This window comes from Branchiostoma lanceolatum, chromosome 12, assembly GCF_035083965.1.
Source record: "Branchiostoma lanceolatum isolate klBraLanc5 chromosome 12, klBraLanc5.hap2, whole genome shotgun sequence".
Classification (NCBI taxonomy): Eukaryota; Metazoa; Chordata; class Leptocardii; order Amphioxiformes; family Branchiostomatidae; genus Branchiostoma; species Branchiostoma lanceolatum.
The window spans coordinates 18,027,338-18,047,336 of NC_089733.1; the positions used below are offsets into that span (position 1 = coordinate 18,027,338).

Here is a 19,999-nt window from a genome sequence, read left to right on the forward strand (position 1 = left end):
AACTCGGATGACACGCGGGCTATCGAGAGGATTAGTATATATAGTTGGGAGTATTCAGTACGAATGTAGGTACATGTATGCTCGACACCAAACTGTATCAGCTCAACAAAAAACTGAAAAGCCTTACACTATTCAGTTTAAGTTTAGCTCCCATTTAACACCAAAATTAAGTAATGAGTCATGTTTTAAATAACAGGCAAATATCTTTTATTCTCCGCAATGTAAACTCGATAAGCATTGACCGATCCAGAGCCAAAAGCTGATTCAGAACCTGACTGCCTAGCAGCGCCATCTATCAAGTGTCATAAGAACTGCAATGTATACAGTGGGTGTATTTCAGACAATCGAGAGAAATAGAACTTCAAGGTTTTACATTGAGTGAACTAAAGAGCAGCAGTATACATTTGTATTTTGATGCAAAATTTCGCCCAAATTCCTTCAAAAATGGCTTAATTTTGTTCCTTTGTTTATTGTTTGTAAGACCTCCATCAGTGAGAGTACATAAATGTCCATATGATACTTCACTACTCTTCCTGGAGTCCTAAATTGTGTTAATTGTAGACATTCAGGAAAAGTTTTCAATGTACACATGTTTTAACAGACTTCCAAACATTGAAAAATATGTCAGTAGCAATAATGGTAACAAGGTCTTTAGAATTTATACAACAATATTGCACCAGATATCTTAGTAATGAGTTTACGTGATGAGTGGTGCAACGACGCCGGCTAGCCCTGGCGGGGCATGTTGTTCGCAGTGACGAACCTGCTGGGCGACTAGTCCGGCCAGTGCTTACCCCATAGGGAAAACGCAGAGTTGTAAGACCTCACACTACTTAATTGACAATGATGGAAAGAGACACTGGTCTCACGGGGTCTTCATTGGTGTCTGCCATGAAGGATAAAAAGTACTGGAATTGCTTTATCTGGTTTACCTCACCGGAGAATATTTCTCTGGCTGTATGATGATGATAGTGATGATGAGTTTACGTGAGAGAAAAATACATTTTATTAAAAAATATTGCAGATTCATAAAATACAGATTTGCATAGTGCTTATGCGTTGCTTCTACATGAATTACTTCTTTATGGCATTTTGACCCCCATTGTCCAGAGCAGAGGGTCGCTGGTTTCCACCCAAACCAGACCAGATGCTGATTGGTCAAATGTGTTGGATGTGCTGATGAGGTCACCAAACTTCATGGGCTGATCATCTAGAAGAAAAAGAAATAAGCAGGGGAGACAATGTTATCCAGAAAGATACTCTAAACCCGAGAAAGTTCGTTTTTTTCCTCAGTAGGTGGATCGAATTGCACTGCAGCACAGGTGTTGCTGCTTATAGATGTGTTCCCAAACGCAAAGTATTTACACATACCAGTATACACTGTTACAGGGAACGGCATCCACAACGCGGTCCCAAATGTACAAATGACCCACATAATTATAGCAAAGTTACATAATCAAGACATTACTATTTGCAACGTTAAGCTACCCTTACTTAGGTTCCATTTGAGTCCAGTTGTGGTGACGTGTTGACACGTTCCGCCCACCGGCACCAGTCCGCACCACTCCCCCTCCCCACCCGTCCCCACATGGAGGACAGTCTTACCCTGGGGGAGAAAATGAAATAAAGCATTAGGCCACAGCAAGTAATTCTTATGGATGACATCAGCGCGCTCATTAATTTTCGCCTGATTTCGAAATAAAAAACAAGAAATTTCATTGCCCTCCGACGGTGGTCAACATGCCAAAAATTGTAAACGTTGACAGTCTAAGGTGTTTCATTGCATATGAATACCCAGTGTAGTTCCTGCCCATGATAGTATAATAACAAGCTGTTTTCTGCATTTATTCTAGCAAGAACATTAATATATGAATAATGGGGGGGGGGGTCTAGTTGATTGAGCTGTATACACAAGGTGTTTCATCGCATATGAATTCCCAGTGTAGTTGCTTCAGATGATGGTACAACAAGCTTTTTTCTGCATTTGTTGTAGTTAGTCTATTGAGATGTATATACATCTACAAGGACATGTTTACTGTTGAATCAAGGAGGTTTTATATCATATATGAAACCTCATTGGTTGAATACAGGAATAAAAGACCTGTTGGTCATGATATCATATTTCGTCGCCTCAATTCTTGTTTAACAAGATTTATGATCTCAAAATTTGAAATATAGGAATCTTGTTTTTTTTTGCCCGCCTTGTTTTTTTTTGGCCCTATCTCATTAATTTTGGAGTCTGTGGAGGATGTCATCCATAAAAATTACTTGCTGTGGCCTTATGTAAAAAAAAAAAAAATGCTTTACCTAAATTGAGGATGGCTGCTTTATTTTTTCATTTGAAAGTTTATCTGTGTTGGTATAAGTCATTATGTATCAAAGTTAAACTACAATTTCCAACACAAGTTTTCTACTGATCAACGGTCTTTGTCAAGGAATGAGCAATCCACAGTGCCTTTTTGACGTCACATTATGAAAATTTGAGAAAGTCCAATTTCTTGTGTTGGAAGTTGTAGTTTAACTTTGATATATAATGACTGATACCGACACAGATAAACTTTCAAATGAAAAAAATAAAGCAGTCATCCTCAATTTAGGTAAAGCATATTGCTTTTTCAACTAGTGGTAAAGTGGCTTTGCCACGGCTTGCATTTTTAGCTTAGCACACTGGGTCGCCCCTACTCGTCTCTATAAGTGTGTTGGGTTCTTTTACATGCAGAGGTTTGAGGCTTATGCCTGAAGCTCCCTCATACACTGGGCCGCCGGCTTTACGTCACCATCTGAAAGGATGAATGCAATCCCTTACAACATGTTGGGGCTGACCCTAGGATTGAACTCAGAATTTGACCCTGATGGCCAAGCAGCGGGTTGCATCACCGCTTGCGTCACGGGGACATGTCTAAGAATACAACAAAAGTTACTTACTGGATCCAACAGACAGGCCATGGACACGTCGTCCAGTAGAATGACCGGGGTAGTTGTGAGGGAGCGGGCTTCGTACAGGGTGTTGATGTTGGCCATGACCTGGTCCAACCTGCCTCCAAACGCCCCCACACAAACTACATAATCCACCTAAGAGACATGGAGAGGTAAAATAAACACCAAATGATGATATTGGATTGTCAAAAAGTTTCTACTATACCTCCTGTCATACCTGGGCTGGGATAATGTTTGATACGGATGTTCAGGACCGGTCGGTACTGTGTCTAGGGAACGGTATTGGAAGATGGAGCAACCTTTTAGTTCCACTGCAGCTGCCCTTTACCTCCCCAACCAAAGTCAGGTACCCATTTTTTTCACCTGGGTGGAGTGACGAAAGTGCCTTTCCCATGGGCACAGCATCGGTGGCATGTCAGGGCATTCGAACCCAGTACCTCTGGGTTCTGGACCAAACATCCTAACCATTGCGCCAGCACGATGCCTATCATGAACATGTTATAAATGTGACAAAATTTGTTCTGCAATTCAAATTGTCTTGAATTTAAATTCAACACAAATTGTCTTGAATTTTAAAATCTGAAGATGACAATCCATGGAAAGTGGAATATGGCAGTACAGTACACCTCTTATACACACTACATTATCAACACAGCTAGTAAGGTTGAGAAGACCAAAGTGCCTCTATTACCTGTAGGTTTTGTTCCTGTATTTTCTGAACAACAAGTTGAAGACATTTTGAGAAGTCGGTGTAATCTTGGTCTGGTGTACAAACTACTTCACTGCCCTGGAGAAAATAAAACATTAAAATTGTGAATCAATGAAGGTTAGACATTCAGGTAATAAGATATACACAAGAAGAAAGTTACTTGAGCAACTGGAAAAGTTGTGTAAACTTTTGATAAAAAATTTAGCCAGTTGCTTGAGTATAAAAAAAAATGTATTGTGTATTAAATTGTACAGTTGTGAACGGGCTAACCTCAAGCACTATAAGTAAAAAAAAACATAATTCTTAAGATAGCTTGTACCATTTTACATATCATACATGATTTGTTCAAAATAAAAGCATTTTCACAAATGATTTCAGTTATAATAGATGAATTTCTCTCCATACATAAATTATATTGAAAACCAAACTATGTTGATATAATGCTACCTTGTCCTTGTAGAATTGTAAGTTCTCAGGTGATGCAGAGTCAAAGTCTCCTGTAATAAGGTCTGGAATCCAACTGTGAAAAAAACACAGAGATGTTCATTTGGTGTAAAAAGAGAAACACATCAAAATGATACAGACAGATACATACACAGACACACCAAAAACAATAACTGTATTTTTCATGGAGGTAATAAGAATGCTTTGTCGTTTTAATGCCAATGATATTTCAAATGTATTGTTTTACAAGTGTGCAGTAAAATCTTCACACTTTAGTCCTGATGACTACAAAGTTGACTGGACAATTAAGTTTGAAGTAAGCTGACTAGACGACCGCTGCTCACCTGTGTCAGGGACCCCAGAAGCATTATAGATTTAAATCATTTATATACAATAGCTTTTATGTACTTGTACTTAGAATATTGTTATAGCTCGTTATGCTGTCCATGTCAAAATTCCATTGTAATGCCTTGTCTTTGTCAGCAGGGCTAGCCCTTTGTAATAGCCACAGGCTAGTTGGGCAGCCCTGGCTGTGTGTAATGAAAATAAATAATAAATAAATTAATGAAAACAATAAGAAACACTTGAAGAGTTGAAGCACCTTTCTGTGTTTGGTTTGGTGATGTTGTACAGTCTGTTCACTCCTCCATCTGTGACTGCCTTCAGAACAGCTGCAACAACAGAGGTCAAACTTGTGTCAACCAGAGATAACATTCCAAGTTCAAGTCTGAAGTCAAAGTACAGGAATGGAAACCCAGATGTTTATATCTACAGTATACTTAACTTAAGATAAAATGACATTCGCAATGGGTATAGTAATAGAGGACCCGTTTTGAGCCTTCCTACAAATTTTCTGATTGAAAAACATGAAATTGCAAGTTTTCATAATATTTGCTTTTCTGCTTAAAAAAAAAAAGTATTTTGTGAGTCGGAGTACCAGACACGATATTAACAAAATCAGTGGGGAAAAAAAAAGCCACTTATCGTCCCTCCCCAAATATATACGCCGCCGTTCTAGGAAGCCTGTGAAGGAGGCTATAAACTGCCATGCTTTCCTTTGTTTCTGTTCATTAAAAACCTGAATAAAGAAAGATTACAAAAAACACCCACAGAAAGGGTAAATTTTTTCTGCAAACGTCTTTGTTCATCAAATAACACAAATGATGGTTGTTTGTAATCAGTAGTTTAGTGTCATCGGTGACGCAAGCACGTACACCAACCTTTACTCCATAGTGCAGCGAGGACACCTAGTGACTGCGGCTGGTTCAGCACTATGAGAGCAATTTTCACACCTGCAAAAAAATCATCAAGTTTTGTTACCATCCAAACACTCATTAAACTTCACCAAAGAAGAGATATTATAAAACTTCCAACAAGTTCTTGCCAAAAAAATATGTTAACCGACCGACCGACCCAAGCAAAAACCTGCTGAATCTAGCTTTTTGGGGGGTCAACCGCTGGCAAGGGACAATCTGAGTAAGACTTCCTGTTTTTCTCACACTGTTAACAGATTAAAGCTTTGAACAATCAATCAAGAATGAGTAGTAAACATTGTACAATGTATATCTGTATTACTACAATATGAAGTTTACAATACCAGTGTCCTGATGCAGGTCATTTTCACATTGATAAACTGTATTTGTTGGATCACTTCAGCCGAAATTTAAAAAAAAAATGATAATGATAAATTCTAAAAAAAGAGAGAATCCCAATCTACTGACCCTAATTTTTTTCAGGATGGTAATTGGAAACACAACATGTGAACAAACTTTACCTTCATTTTGGGGATCCAAACATGCCAGTGGAGTCAGCTCAGTAACTGTTGGGCTGGTAGAAGTCATGGTTCTCTCTCTATCCTAGTGATGTGTAGACTTTCCTGGACTACATGTATAACAGAGCAGAGCGCTGGGTCAGAAAATATATAGAGGCAAATATATTTACAGGTGCAGGACCTTTATGCATGTACACTAAACAAGAGCTCCAGTGCACCCACAGTTGACGAATTAGGTGCACAGTAACAATTTTGGGTGCACATGAGTGCATATACACCCAGTATTTTGATCCCTGATGGCCATGGGTTGTATCTATTCATATCTATACTAAATCCTTCAAGGTCAAAACATGACCACTCTTTACATGTGTACATACTACATAGTATGTACAACATCCTGAATTATTGGGACCCCTATGCAGACACTCATACATGTGTTTTGCTCAGGTTTTCTTCCCATGTTCAAGTTTTCCCTGATTCTTTTAAAATGGCTAATCTTCAAACGGTTGTATACATTCTCATTTTTTTTGTCTTTTTGCACTTCTGCACATATTTCATTAGCCACCACGAAACCTGCTGAACTCTCAAAACATCCCAAATCAGCAAAAATTAAGTCTGGATCAATACACACACAAAAAACAGCTGAGGTTGCACATCCGCTTGGAGATTTGAGTCACCTGACACCTACACACCTGGTGATGACATCACCCGGTAAAACCTGTTGGACGACTCAGAATGCCTGGTAGGCAATATGCTGTCAGGCTTGTAGACTACCTTTTGACCACACTGTGTCTCTTATTGGTCTATTATACAAAAAACAAGCCTACCTGCTGTGATTTGTGAATTTTCTATGTAAGGCTACACCAAGTAATTTTTATGGATGACGTCCGCGCGCGCATTGATTTTGGTCTGTTCCCAGAAAAAAACCCAAGAAATTCCGCTTCCTGTAACTATGACCAAAGAGTTACAACAGTGCCGCAAATCAATGGGATATGGAAAGAAACAGGACAAGACAACAACTGCTGTTCAACCTCAACTGATTTATTCAAATAATTGCTGTTTCATAATGAATAAAATAATTGTTAGTTGTTACACTGTGTTCTCTCATTCAATTTGTGTCCTAACATGTGTCGTCGACTATTATACTTCAAATCTAGGCATCTTGTTTTTTTCGGCCCTTCTTGGGTTTTTTTCGCGCTCTCGCATTAGATTTAGGGTCTCCAAAGGACGTCATCCATAAAAATTACTTGGTGCAGCCTAAGGGAATTTTGCCTTTGGCAACCTTCGTGAAAGCCTACTAGTATGGCATGCCCTAATGTTTCTGAAAAGAAAGCTTAACGTGTGCTAAAGATAGTTACTCAAGCAACTGGATGAAATTTCTAAATTATATCCAGTTGCTTGAGTAACTATTTCTGGCATATCTTCTTAATGATACCTGGATGTCTTACCTTCATCAAGGAAACCTGATTTTTTTTCATCAAGATGCCAAGCTATCAAATGCTGGTACCATTGTGAAGACAGTTCCAAAACAGGTCTTTTGTTCTCTCCACTAACACTTGCACATTTTTATTGTAAATTAGTCCTTGATATGTTGATGAAGGTTAGACATTCAGGTAATAGATATGTAATAAAACACTTGCTCAAGCAACTGACAGATCTTTAGTCTGTATAACACAAACTCCAGCTGTCCGGGGGTTTCTCTCCCCTCCCCGCGGTTCCTCTTGGGTTGTGAGGCGGTTACAGGGCGGCGAGCGGTCACAGGAGGCTTGATTGAATTTAGGCTAACAGATCTTAAGTTACTGAAGAAAGGTAACTAGTGTATGCTACCTGAAACGTCCGACCATTCCCAAAAGCTGTCCAGTTGCTTGAGTAACTAATTTATTGCGAAACTAGTCCTTGGTTAGGGATACTGTTAGGTCAAACGTATCTCAAAAAGCTGCAGCACCACTTTTGATATTGCAACGAAAAAACGAGCTGTGACAGCCTAAACGATATTGGTAGATAGAAAGGAATACTACATGTATAACCATCGAATGATTTATGAGGTCACTGTTTTCAATGCATGTATTCAACTGTCCGACCACCTGTTAACGAAGCCAGTGCTACATGTAATTATCGTAATTATCGATTCAAAACTAAAAGGAAAGGGAAGTTTTCGCCCTCCCCCTTTGCAAACCAAACCCTACATATGCGGGCTGGCACTATGATCACGGTGGCTAGATCATTATTACGATCAACAGGGGTAACAAGAGCTTTTGCTTCATCTTATAATTTTTGGCAATCATAACGAATAAACGAGAAAATTGCTAAAAATCTGGAGATATTACAATTTAAACACACCTTCCCCGCCATGGCTGTATGACCCCTGACACAGAAAGAACTCAGCCAATCGCAGCTCAGATTTTTCTGCTCTCGGTCGCAAGATTTTCTTTTAAATCCTCACATTTTTTATCATACGTTAAGGACAAAATTAAAATATCATACGTACAAATTCTATAACGTTATTGTTTTAAATTAGAGTCGTGTAGAAATGTTAATCTTGTTCTTGTTTACTGCAAAATTGGATAAATCGTAACATACTGGGAACGATCCTAGCCCCGCCCCTACAGGTTTGATCGACGTACGTGATTGACAGATGGGCGTGGCCATTCTCTGTGTGTATTGATGCGAAACACTTTACAAGTAAGACGCGGCAGCGAAGGCAAGGTGTCTGTGTTCTTCTGCGGATTCCGTCGTTTTTTCTCAGCGGCAACCATGCAGGGAGCCGTGTGGTTAATGTTAGCTGGTCTAACAGCGGTGGCAAATACACGTAAGTAGATTTCTACCTTATTTGAGAGCGTACGGGAGTGTTTTAGCGACAGGCGGGATATCAGCTGTGTTGGGCTTGGGAGGTTACATCAGTGATGCGCTTCCAACCATGAAAAGTCGCTACACCCTTAGGCAATGTATTTTCGAATCTTTCTTTTAGGTTGTTTTTCATACTTCCATTTCCTTCTTTGAATTCCTGATGTCGAAGACAAATTTTGTAGAGAATTGGAACGTAATCGTGCACTAAATGGTTCATGTATTATTTTGAAATCCAATATCTCACGGACCCTTTGGGCCTGTTTCCAAAAACACGTTGTCTACCGTTTCATGTGATTTCAAACCGCGACATCGGATATGATTTTATCGAATATCGCGGAAAATTCCACACGGCGGCACATTTTCTGACACACAGAGCAGTTTTGCTTGGTTTTGATGGTAGAATTTGGGCGCATGCCTGCGCATTTTGGTTCGGAATTTACCGTAGTTTACATGTTTTGAGTTGAGAGCGCCACAAACTGGACGGGTCCATCTTTCATAGGGTGCAAAAGTATCAACACTGTTGAATTTTTAAAAGTGTGGTGTAATATTATATAGAATTTCAGCAATACAGAAATCTATGATTGTAATTTGATTATATTGTTACACACAAAAATTATTTACAGTCTACTGCAATCAAAATTAAGAAACATTTAAGAAAAGGACCTACCCTATAAGGTTTGGTATAATCCGTTCTCAGGTAATTAGGTGTGGTGGTGCAAGACAATTGCATCTTTTCACTAAAGAACAGCTTAGTTTGAATTAATCCTTACATAATCTCTAAAACATATGGAAGGGCAGTGCTTACTAAACTACGGTAGCGTTATTTGTACTTTTGAAAGGTGAAAATTCAGTACAGGTAAATGTTAACACCTGAGTTGAACAGGTATTTGCTTTTAAAAGAGGCCTGAGAACTAATCTACATCCTTTGTAAACTCTGGACCACTTAGAATATTTCCCACCGCAAGTATACCGTCGTCTTTAAAACGTAGTAGTGTTCACGTGTGTTTCCAAAGCGACTTTTCGTAAAGTTACGATGGTGTTTTTTCGGTCGTAACTGTCAGGAAAAAATGGCGGCCACAGTTGACTCATCCCTGGGGTCATTATGCAAATGCACGACCCATCCTGTCGTACCATTGTGTGCCCACTGGCACCGAGAGATTAGCCATACCTGGGGGCAACATCCCCTTTGTCGCGGGGTCCAATTACGTTTGCAAATGAGATGCCAGGTTTACTGTAAACACGAGGTTGTCTGAGGCATCGTCGTATCAAGTTTTTAGCCCCACCTTGAGGTGAATTCTTGTGATCTAGTGAAAGGACTGTTGACTGAAATTTTCACAGTTTTCTACTTTATCGAATTCTGCTATATCATTTCTACCTGAAACACCTGAATACTTAGTTTTCAACTTTGTTATGTACTCTGCAAGGAGTTTTAAACCTTCTTGGTGTCAGAGAGGGTAACAAAATAGCCATATAGAGTAACCTCCATTAACATTAATCTGCAGTGTTAGATAAATCTGCCTCAGTGGATTTGAGAGATCTCTGATGCAGCACCCTAGAGGTGTGTATGCACAGTTTAGATATACAGAAGTGCATTATACTGGGGGACGTTGGGTTGGAGATCTGTTTGGACGCATCTTGTCAGGGTGGTGGAATTATGTACCCTTGTGGAATTATGTTAGAGTCTAGTAGCACTTGTTCAATCAATTCAATAATGTTTTTCCTGTCAGCCGAATTTTATAACAACACTGTAAACTAATCTTACCTGAGTTTATAGTTCCCATGCTTGAGTGAGTTTAGGCTATTTGAAGGCATGACAATCCATACATCTAACATCTTATTTACCAGTACCATGATGTGACCATAACCTTTTAGAAGTTGAAGAAACAAAGTTACTATTTCTCAAATGCTTGGGGACAGGCTTTTTAGCGAATGCCCACAAACGCCCACTCTGGCGAAGTCCGCGCTGCACGAATCTAATTTTTTTTTGCTTGGAATATGTTCAGGTTGTGCTCCCATTAATTAATCCTGAGTTTCAAGTCAATCCATCGATCCGAAGTTAAATAAAGTGAACTTGAAGATTCTTACCTGGCTTTTTAGCGAATGCCCAGCAAAAAAGGCTTTTTAGCGAATGCCCACTATATCAGCCAAAATATCGGCCATCGTGACACGGGCGCTAAATCTAACACCATAAACATGTTCAACAAGTTGTCCCCTGAATATGTACTCAGTTTCCGTACTGTACACGCCTGTAAAGTCACTTTATCTTACGAAATACACGGCGCGGCCCGCGGCACGTATTCAGGGTAGAGGCCGCTGGTAACCTGTCCCAAATATGCAAATAAGCCGCCATATTGGATTCTTACGTCCGGGGCAGTGGGTTCCCACGCCGTGTATTTCGTAAAATAAAGTGACTTTACAGGCGTGTACAGCACGGACACTGAGTACACATTCAGGGGACAACTTGTTGAACATGATTATGGTGTTAGATTTAGCGCTCGTGTCACGATGGCCGATATTTTGGCTGATATAGTGGGCATTCGCTAAAAAGCCTTTTTTGCTGGGCATTCGCTAAAAAGCCAGGTAAGAATCTTCAAGTTTGCTTTATTTAACTTCGGATCGATGGATTGACTTGAAACTCAGGATTAATTAATGGGAGCACAACCTGAACATATTCCAAGCAAAAAAAAAATAGATTCGTGCAGCGCGGACCTCGCCAGAGTGGGCGTTTGTGGGCATTCGCTAAAAAGCCGATGCGAAATGCTTGGCAAAAATATAAACATACAAAGCTATAATCTAAGGATAAAAATCACAGATCTAGATAGCAGAACTTATAAACATAAGTGTTACTTAAAGGAATTACAACTAACGTTTCTCTTCATCAGAACAGGGGACACATATGAATGACAAACAGAATGTTTTAACAAATACTCTTTAATGCAACCTCACGAAGGTACAGCTTAGTAAACATTGCCTTTTCCCGAGGGATCTTTCATCTACATATTTTTGTTTTCAAATACAAGACACTCTCTTTTATACTTTAACGCTTTAAACTGTAAGATTCAAAGGTACAGAAAACCTCCTAAGTTGTGGAAAGGGCATGTTTACAAGGTTGGTGACTCTTTAGAAGGTGAATAGCCTTGAACAAGGGCATTTATATAATGTCCTTGCCTTGCACAAGTTTGCTTGTGGTGATCGTATGGTTGGGTGGGTAGGAGCTATGGCAAGGAACAACTGTATCAGCTTACAGCTCACGCATGTGTTACCTTGCAGGTAAAGGGCAGGGGGGGGGGGGGGGTGTTTGCAGCTCCCCTGGGAAATTTCTAGATCTCAACCCTTTGAAATGCTATTGCCCGAATTTTTAGGGGCAAATTTCAAATGGCTTCATAAAAATATTTTGCAAAAGTTTTGTGGCGCTGTTTTGTGACAACCTAATGAGATTGTTACAAAGTTTTGATTTTTGGTCACCAAAGAGGAAATTTAAAGAACAGTTGAATGCAATGAGCAGCAAAGTTTCATATGCATCCAGGAACAGAAAGACGGACACTGGATTTTCAAGATACCTGGGTGAGGGTATACAAAGGGAGATTTACTTGTACTTGATAGATTGATACCAATTATATCCTAACAGTCCTTACATAGGTTGAGAACATTGCCCCACATGTACCCCTATTCACACTGATCAGTGATAATGTTTCCCTAATGAATTAATTCATTACTACAGTGTACGAGTTGGGGTGTGTTATACGGAGGACATTAAGGAAAAATGATTCTGTTGGCACACAACTTATGAGAGCAGTAGAACATGGTTTAGAAACTCCCAGGAGAAAAGAAACTACTGTACTTTAATTACATTTAAGTTTGCGGTAGTTTAATGTTAACGTTTTTAGCAGTTAACTCTTTACCGTGAACTTAAAACCACCACAAACACAACATTTTCTTTCTACTGCGAAATCAAATCACTGCAGACTTAAATGCATTTACAGTAAGTTTCAACAAATGCTCCTGAAGCAAAGATTAGTGGAAATACAGTAGGCATCACCACTGGCACCAGACACGTGGAGACCATATGGCAAAGTATTAACAAAACCAGAAAAGGTCTCCATTCGTATGTAACATGTTTAAGTAGAACTACTTCATCCAACTTTGGATCTCACAGTTGAATTATGAAGAAAAAAAATGTGGTTGGTAAACAGATAGAATTTGAGTAGCCAAACTTTCAAATACATTTTACCGAGGATCACATTCACTCACTATCACTCACTATTATATATAAAACATCCTTGATTTTACACATATGGAAAAGTTATTCAAACAAGAGCATGCGTTACTGTAACACACCCACACACACTACCCTCTCAAGTAAACAACCACATTCAAGTCTGTTCAACAAAACCCCCACTCAAACACTTTTTCCCCCATACAACTCAAGTCATTTGACCCATCTCTGCTTTTCAGCCAAACGTGTGTGTTGTTTGACAATTCGGTGTTAGCCAACAATGTGCGCTTGTTAATTGGTGAGTTCAGCCTATAGATGGAGTGGAGAACTGATACTCAGGTCTTGTTTATGTTGAGTGGTCGGGTGCGGTATTCCAAGCTGCCAGCCAAAAAGATAAAGTCCTTTTAATAGCTACATGAACGTACTCAAGTTCAGAGAAGGGACCTTGTTGGGACGACGTACAAGCAAATGTTACAACTGTCGAGCAAGCTAGCCTCTACCAGGCTCAACAGGTCGCTGGGAAAATAGTAAAAATTTGCCCAAAAGACAGATTACATACCAGAGGAGTAGGCTGGCCATAGAGTACAGTTTGTGACCTCGTATGACCCAACTGTGCTCCATGGCCAGCTAACTCCTCTGGCATGTTATCTGTCTATTTGGCCAATTTCTACTATTTTTCCATCGGCCTGTGGAGCCTGGTAGAGGCTAGAGCAAACCATCGCTATCAGGAAATGTTTCAAGCCTTACTAACATTTCTTCTTTGGGAAGGATGCTGTTATCAGAGTTTATTTACTACCTCGTTAAACTTTATTGACTAGGGAAGTCCATACAACTGCTTGAGGCTGAATGATGATGTTTTCTTACCCCACAAGTAAATAATTGCACAACCATAGAATAAGAAAAGAAATTCCAAATAACTTTCGTTTTAACAAATGCAGAAAGAACACTTTGTTTTATGATGAAGTTTACAGATGATGGGGGAATTTTGGTAGAAAATACTTTGAGGAAAACTTGATTTGAACCACAGTGTACATGTACTCAGTAACACGCTAGCATCTGCTTTAAAGTTAACTGTTTACTTGGTCAATGAATTACAGTTGACTCCAGGCCATTCAGCATATGGTTGTGATAATGTTGTCTTGATAAACATGCTTTGAAAATAAAGTAGTGTCAAAAAGTCACATTTTATGTCATTATAAGGACACAAAGGTTATTAAAAACACAATCCTGTCAGTAATTAGACAACTATACTGATACTTGAACACCACTTGCCATATCATAAGATTACAGTATTTACATTTGGACTTGAAGTGTTTTTGGAATTGTTTCAGTGATATCATGGCTATACAGTATGTGCTTTTCTGAGATTAGTACTGTAACACCAGTTGAATGAACCATATGAATTCCCTGATTTTACAAAAACCAACAGAGACCTTTTCTTCACTCTTGTCTGTCAACAAATGTACAACAGATAAGGACTAACCATACAATCAATCTACCCATGGTTAGAACCTGATAAATTTTCTTTAAATTCTACAAGTAGTTTGTACATGTGTAAATAGATAAGTATCAAGACGTTTGTAATAGAGAACAGGGTTTTCTGTTGTATCCTAGATTTAAGAGGTTGGAAAACATCCACTGATAAATGTTCTTTGAACTTCTTTCAGTTCTAGCAGCTGAGTCTAGTTTGTACATGTGTAAATAGATAGTATCTAGAGGTTCATAACAGAGAATGGTGTACAGTTTTCTGTTGTATCCCTGATTGAGATTTGAGGGGTTGGAAAACAAATTGTCCACTTGAGGAGTGAGGCTCTCTCCTGGGAGGAAACATAAGCTCCAAATGTGGTGAACTAGCCCCCCTCCACATGGGGCTGATTGGGGTGGTGTGGTCACAGGTCATCTGGGATTAGGACAGAAAAGCTCAATCATTTGTTTGTGGGATCGTCCAGGAAAAATCTAAGCCTTGAAGTGAAATGGAAAGAAGACTTAGTATAACTGTTTTAAATTTAAAACACACTTGTATATATGCAACAGTTGATTTAGAAGTCATACATAGATAGCAGGTTTAGAATAATCTCCGAACAGATCTAACGGTGGCAAAGACTCATGGTGTCCACCTGGGAAAGGGAGTTTTCATAGCTTTTTGGGTGGCTATGTGAAAACTCCTTTTGCCAGTTGGATACAGTCTTTGCCACCGTTAGAGATCTGCTTGGAGATTAGGTGTAGAAACCACACATGTATATTTGATATATATGTAGATTGATGATGATATTCGAGCCAAGTCGTTTATTTCAGTCTAACAAAAAATACTTGTAGAAAATTTACAAAATAGCCAACAACTTAAAAGTTTGGCTATATGTTTCCAAACTGCCCTTCAAATGCATGATGTGTCATAACATAAGGACCTGGTTATGTGATAAATCTATTAATTCAATGCAGTCGTCCACAGCAGTTCAATGAACTTATTCTAATTCCTTTAGCAGCAATCCAAAATTTACTGATGTAGGAAGCAGGAATGGTTTTTGACATCTACTTCAACAATTATCAATTATCTTTGAAGGAAAGTGGGTAAGAGTTGTCTTGAAGGCACACAGAAGAATGTACAAAAATGTATTAGGGACTGACCAGACAATTTCATAGGAGGGGTAAAATAATCTAATTTGGGGGATCATTTATCCTACGAGACCTTTGAGATTTCATGGTTTCGAAGGCTATAAAGACTCTTCATACAGTCAAGGAATATGTCATATGCAATAATTTGCTGAAACAAGCCAGTCCTTTTGGTTATCCAAGATGTATGTGCTGGTAACATGGCAGTTTCATATCCCTAAAGAATGCATGTAGCAGAACAACAGGTGTTAAAAATGGCTTCCTAAAACAGATATTTTAGACCCATTGGGCCCATAGTGTGAACATCACAAATAGTTATTTCTAATATTAGGTCTCCAACAACTCAGGTAACTATTTCACGCCAGCTAACATGCAAAATCAGTCTGTATCTGTTGACTGTATAACAGTTTATGAAATTTGATGTTTTCATTGATTTAAGACCAGTATTAAGTTACAGGTAAACTAGGGTCACGAAATTCTAATTTTCCTCATTTCTTATAGGACATATTGAGCAGGCCTGTGTACTAAATTGTTTCAGGTGTTCATTCTTTTAAGAGAGGCTGAAATTCTGGTTTTCCTCATTTCTTATAGGAAATAATGAGCTGAGGCTTGACACTAATTTCAGGTGAAACAAAAATTCAAATTTTTCATCTTTTCTGAAAGGACTTGTTTTCTGAATTGTTTCAGGTGTTCTTTAAAAAGAGACTGAAATTTTAATTTTCCTCATTTCTTATAGGACATACTGAGCAGACTTGTTTACTGAATTGTTTGTTCTTTTAAAAGAAACAGTCAGCATAAGGTCTTGCTGACCCCTGATTCACACAGGAATGCTATTGTCCCCCGCAACGCCCTCAGGTAACGTCCGTTGAGTCGGTTTGAACTGGTTGTGCCAGGTACGGCCGCCCGAGCGGAACACAGAGAGGCTCCAAAACAACAAGTCATTAATTATGCATGCTCAGCACAGGTATAGTTACGCCATGGCTTCCATAAAACCCCTGTAACACAGCCGACAAGCTTCGGATGTATTCGTTCATCGCTAGAAGGTCGCCGAATCTAAATTCGCCAGAGACTGACCCCGTCACATCGGATGAGACTCTGGGATCTTCACACAATGGAAAATCTCTAAATATCACGGGATGATCAAGAGAACACCGGGCGTATCACTGCCGAAAATGCCTTTTAGAGCTCACAGATTTTTTCGGCCAATCGATTTTCCTGCATTGTGACAAGAGCATTAGCACACTGTTGAGAAACATGCTGCGAATTCTGTCAGATACAATTGCAGATAAAATCTACCTTTATACAACAGAAGAGCAATTATGCTGTAACATCACAAGGATGTGTTTTGTTAACCTATGCATTAGTTAATTGCTTCAGACAAACAGACAGGTAGAGTTTCAGACCAAACTGCTGTAGCGTTTTTGTTTTCTGGGGGTTTTGGCGCATAGAAGAGCAGCAGTTACAAAATCAATAATTTCTTTGAAAGCCAAACAAAGTTGAAACACAAAAGCACAGCTGAATATATTTCGCACAGTCAAACCTGTAAAAGTGCCCACCTCTACATAAAGACCACCTGGCTATTGTGACCACTTTTTGGTGGTCCCTTTAATACATGTAACAGATAACTTTTCCTTTAGAAGCAAGCATTTAGGACCCTGTTTATAGTGACCACCTGTCCACATACATGTACATAAATAGACCAGGTCCCCTGAGTGGTCTTCTTGGGCAGTTTTGACTTTAAGTGTACAATTAAGAACGATGCTAGACTTAACCTTCTCCCTGCTGCCTAACTCTGTAACCAATAGAGAATTGTGTGCCAAATGGCTACTTCAGTGTGCTAAATGTTAAAACAATCAATGGTGCTTCTAGGCTATTGTCGATATTTACTTTCCAAAGAAATTTGAGTTTAATTATTAGGACGTAGTTTCTAACTTTATTTTTTTTATTCAGACTATCGATAAAAATACCTCAGGGATAAACCTGCTTCTTAATTCTGTGACTACAGACATTACTTGAGATGCAACTGTATCTACAGTAATTCAATACTAGTACAACACTGCCGTGCATCAGTAAACATTGCCACAGCGATTTCACAAACAAAACAACTGTTTGGTCAGGCAGAGCCTTATGCTTGACCTAATTTTTACCCCTGGGAAGCCATGTGTACATTTAGCAAATCTAACAGCGAGGTATAGATGTTTAACTTTTACAGAAAACTAAAGGATAATAATGCCGTACATAAATTAAAGTGGAGGTTGCCTTCTGACTGTTGAGTACATGTAGATAGCTCAGTTCCAACCTGAAAAGATACACCTACAGATCTCCAACCCAACGTCCCCCAGTATATTGCACTCCTGTATATCTAAACTGTGCATACCTGGGGGTGCTGCACTAGAGATCTCTCAAGCCCACTATATTGTTGGTATATTTATGTAACCCAACTGATTAATGTTAATGGACGTTAAATGCACAAGCTATGATGTTTATTTGGTTGCAAAGAAGGAGTTGCTTAGCTAATAGTATTCCTGTACAGAAAATGCAGAAAGCCCAGAAAGGTTTTTGAATCAGTTCAAGACTGAAGGAAGGATACAAATTGTGCCAAACAAAAACTAGTTTCTAATTCTGGCAAATTTTTGAAGCAGCTGAAGACAGAAGTTCTGGCTAGTCTCCTCCCCTGAATTTAACACCCCCAAGTTCAAATTCAACAGGGGAAAGGACAGACACATCTATGGATTATATTACATCATCTGTGGTTTCATCTGTTGAAGAAATATCGTCAACTGACAAGGTATTGTAACCCGAGTGCCATGTCGTTGGCAGTAGTTCACAGCTGATATCTATGGATTGAACCCCTCTCCATATACAGTGTCGGCCTCCAATAGCTTTGGCATACTATAGCCAGTACCCTCACATTGGGCAATCACCTAGGGAACTATGCATAGTAGACCACATTTTTATCAAGGAAAAAGAAATACAACTGTTATATTATCAAGTTGTAAAAACAAATGTTGCCTCCAAAGATGGGCAAAGGAATGGGCTGCGTTAAAAATAATTCTGTCTGGTGAAAGAGTCTTTGGGGAAAAGTCTTTGAAATTATGAGTTATGTCATTCAAGCCTCGGGAAATGACGTGAGAGCGATGTCTGTAAATGCATTTTGTCCAAGTCATTGATAATCATAACGTATAGCAAGCCCGCTGTATATAAGGTTACTAACAGACTTCAAGACAACTTGAACTTGGGATTTGATTTGTTTCAAACGAATTAGATTTGCTTCCAGACAATCTCCGGGCATCCCACTTAAATAGTTTCACTAGAAAAATTAAATTGATATGAATGTCAAGAGTTACTACAGTAAATCCATTTGATTTTGCAGTTGGTAATTTTAGCAGTTGGAGGAAGGGAGTAGATCATGGCATTTAGTTTTAACAGTGGGAACAAACATCACTGTCTCAAATGTTAGCGATCAAATATTTGCAATGATGACATTTTAGCGATTGTCTAGCGACCATTTAAGTAGCTAAAATAAGTTACTTTTAACAAATCAGTAACTGTAGTCTTATAACAACTGAACATGACCTAGTATTACAGTTATGGTGCCCCCTATGGTGATTCACGCAGACTATCGCGTTTCACTTTCGTCATATTTTTGTCGGTGGTCGCCGGGGGCAACCCCCGAAGACATTGTGGGAATAACACAACCCACGAAGCGGAAATCGGAAACGGAGGAACTAATAACTTCCCAACCATGACGAGAATTTTGAGAGTGTCAAAACAAGACGGCGCCATTTGATTTATGTCATATTGTGCCATCATTGTCTCAGCCAAACTTTGACCGACTTTTGTTGTTGTAGTTTTTGGTTGACTGTAAAAAAAAGAAAATTTAGTGGCTTTGGCTATTCCTTTTTTATTAAGCATGTAGAGATAATTTATAGATATTCTGAAGGTGTATGTATTGAACGGGCATTCAATAGTCTGATTAGCTCATTGGATATGATAATTCATTGTGAAATAATCATGCATATACATGTACAAATGGTCACGTAATTCGTAGCGATGCAACCAAATTGCCTTCCTTGATTCAGGCAGGGGGTTCTTCTGAATTCAGCATAAAGTGTTGTCGGGACCTCCCATGCAGACCCTCAGTGAAATGACCTTGGTGGTCGTGATTGTAGGTCACGTAATGAGGAGGAATGACTTCCCTGGGACAAACTACATCAGTAATGGGACTGTTCTATTGGGTTCCATTATACAGCAGAAATGTATGCATTGTTCGAGACCCACGAGTACTGTTAATGCAGAAATGTTTGCGGTGGTTTTATATTTGTGGGGTTTGTGGTGAACTCACGAACTTAGAACCACAGGGAAAAGTCGTTCCACTGTGTTACCGTAGCGCTACTATTGTTTCAAATGCGAAATATAAATAAAAATCACCGCGAACACTCCATTATATCCCTAACACAAAATT

The 19,999-nt window shown here is 39.1% G+C and overlaps 2 protein-coding genes across 2 annotated transcripts in view; one reads left to right on the forward strand and one right to left on the reverse strand.

The window, feature by feature from the left end:
- Window positions 1–988: 988 nt before the first annotated feature.
- Window positions 989–8,247, reverse strand: LOC136445606 (thiamin pyrophosphokinase 1-like). Its single transcript, XM_066443700.1, has 9 exons — window positions 8,202–8,247; window positions 5,865–5,971; window positions 5,311–5,382; window positions 4,692–4,761; window positions 4,094–4,166; window positions 3,629–3,724; window positions 2,926–3,072; window positions 1,495–1,606; window positions 989–1,210 (listed from the first exon to the last, which is right to left on the reverse strand). Exons 2-9 carry the CDS (start codon window positions 5,929–5,931, stop codon window positions 1,083–1,085), a joined length of 765 nt encoding a protein of 254 aa, XP_066299797.1. The 5' UTR covers window positions 5,932–5,971; window positions 8,202–8,247; the 3' UTR covers window positions 989–1,082.
- Window positions 8,248–8,517: 270 nt separating this feature from the next.
- Window positions 8,518–19,999, forward strand: part of LOC136445810 (contactin-associated protein-like 2) — a 41,958-nt gene continuing 30,476 nt past the window's right edge. The window contains exon 1 of the mRNA XM_066443953.1: window positions 8,518–8,670. Within this exon, the coding sequence (XP_066300050.1) occupies window positions 8,526–8,670 (145 nt within the window). The 5' untranslated portion in view covers window positions 8,518–8,525. The remainder of the gene's footprint in view (window positions 8,671–19,999) is intronic.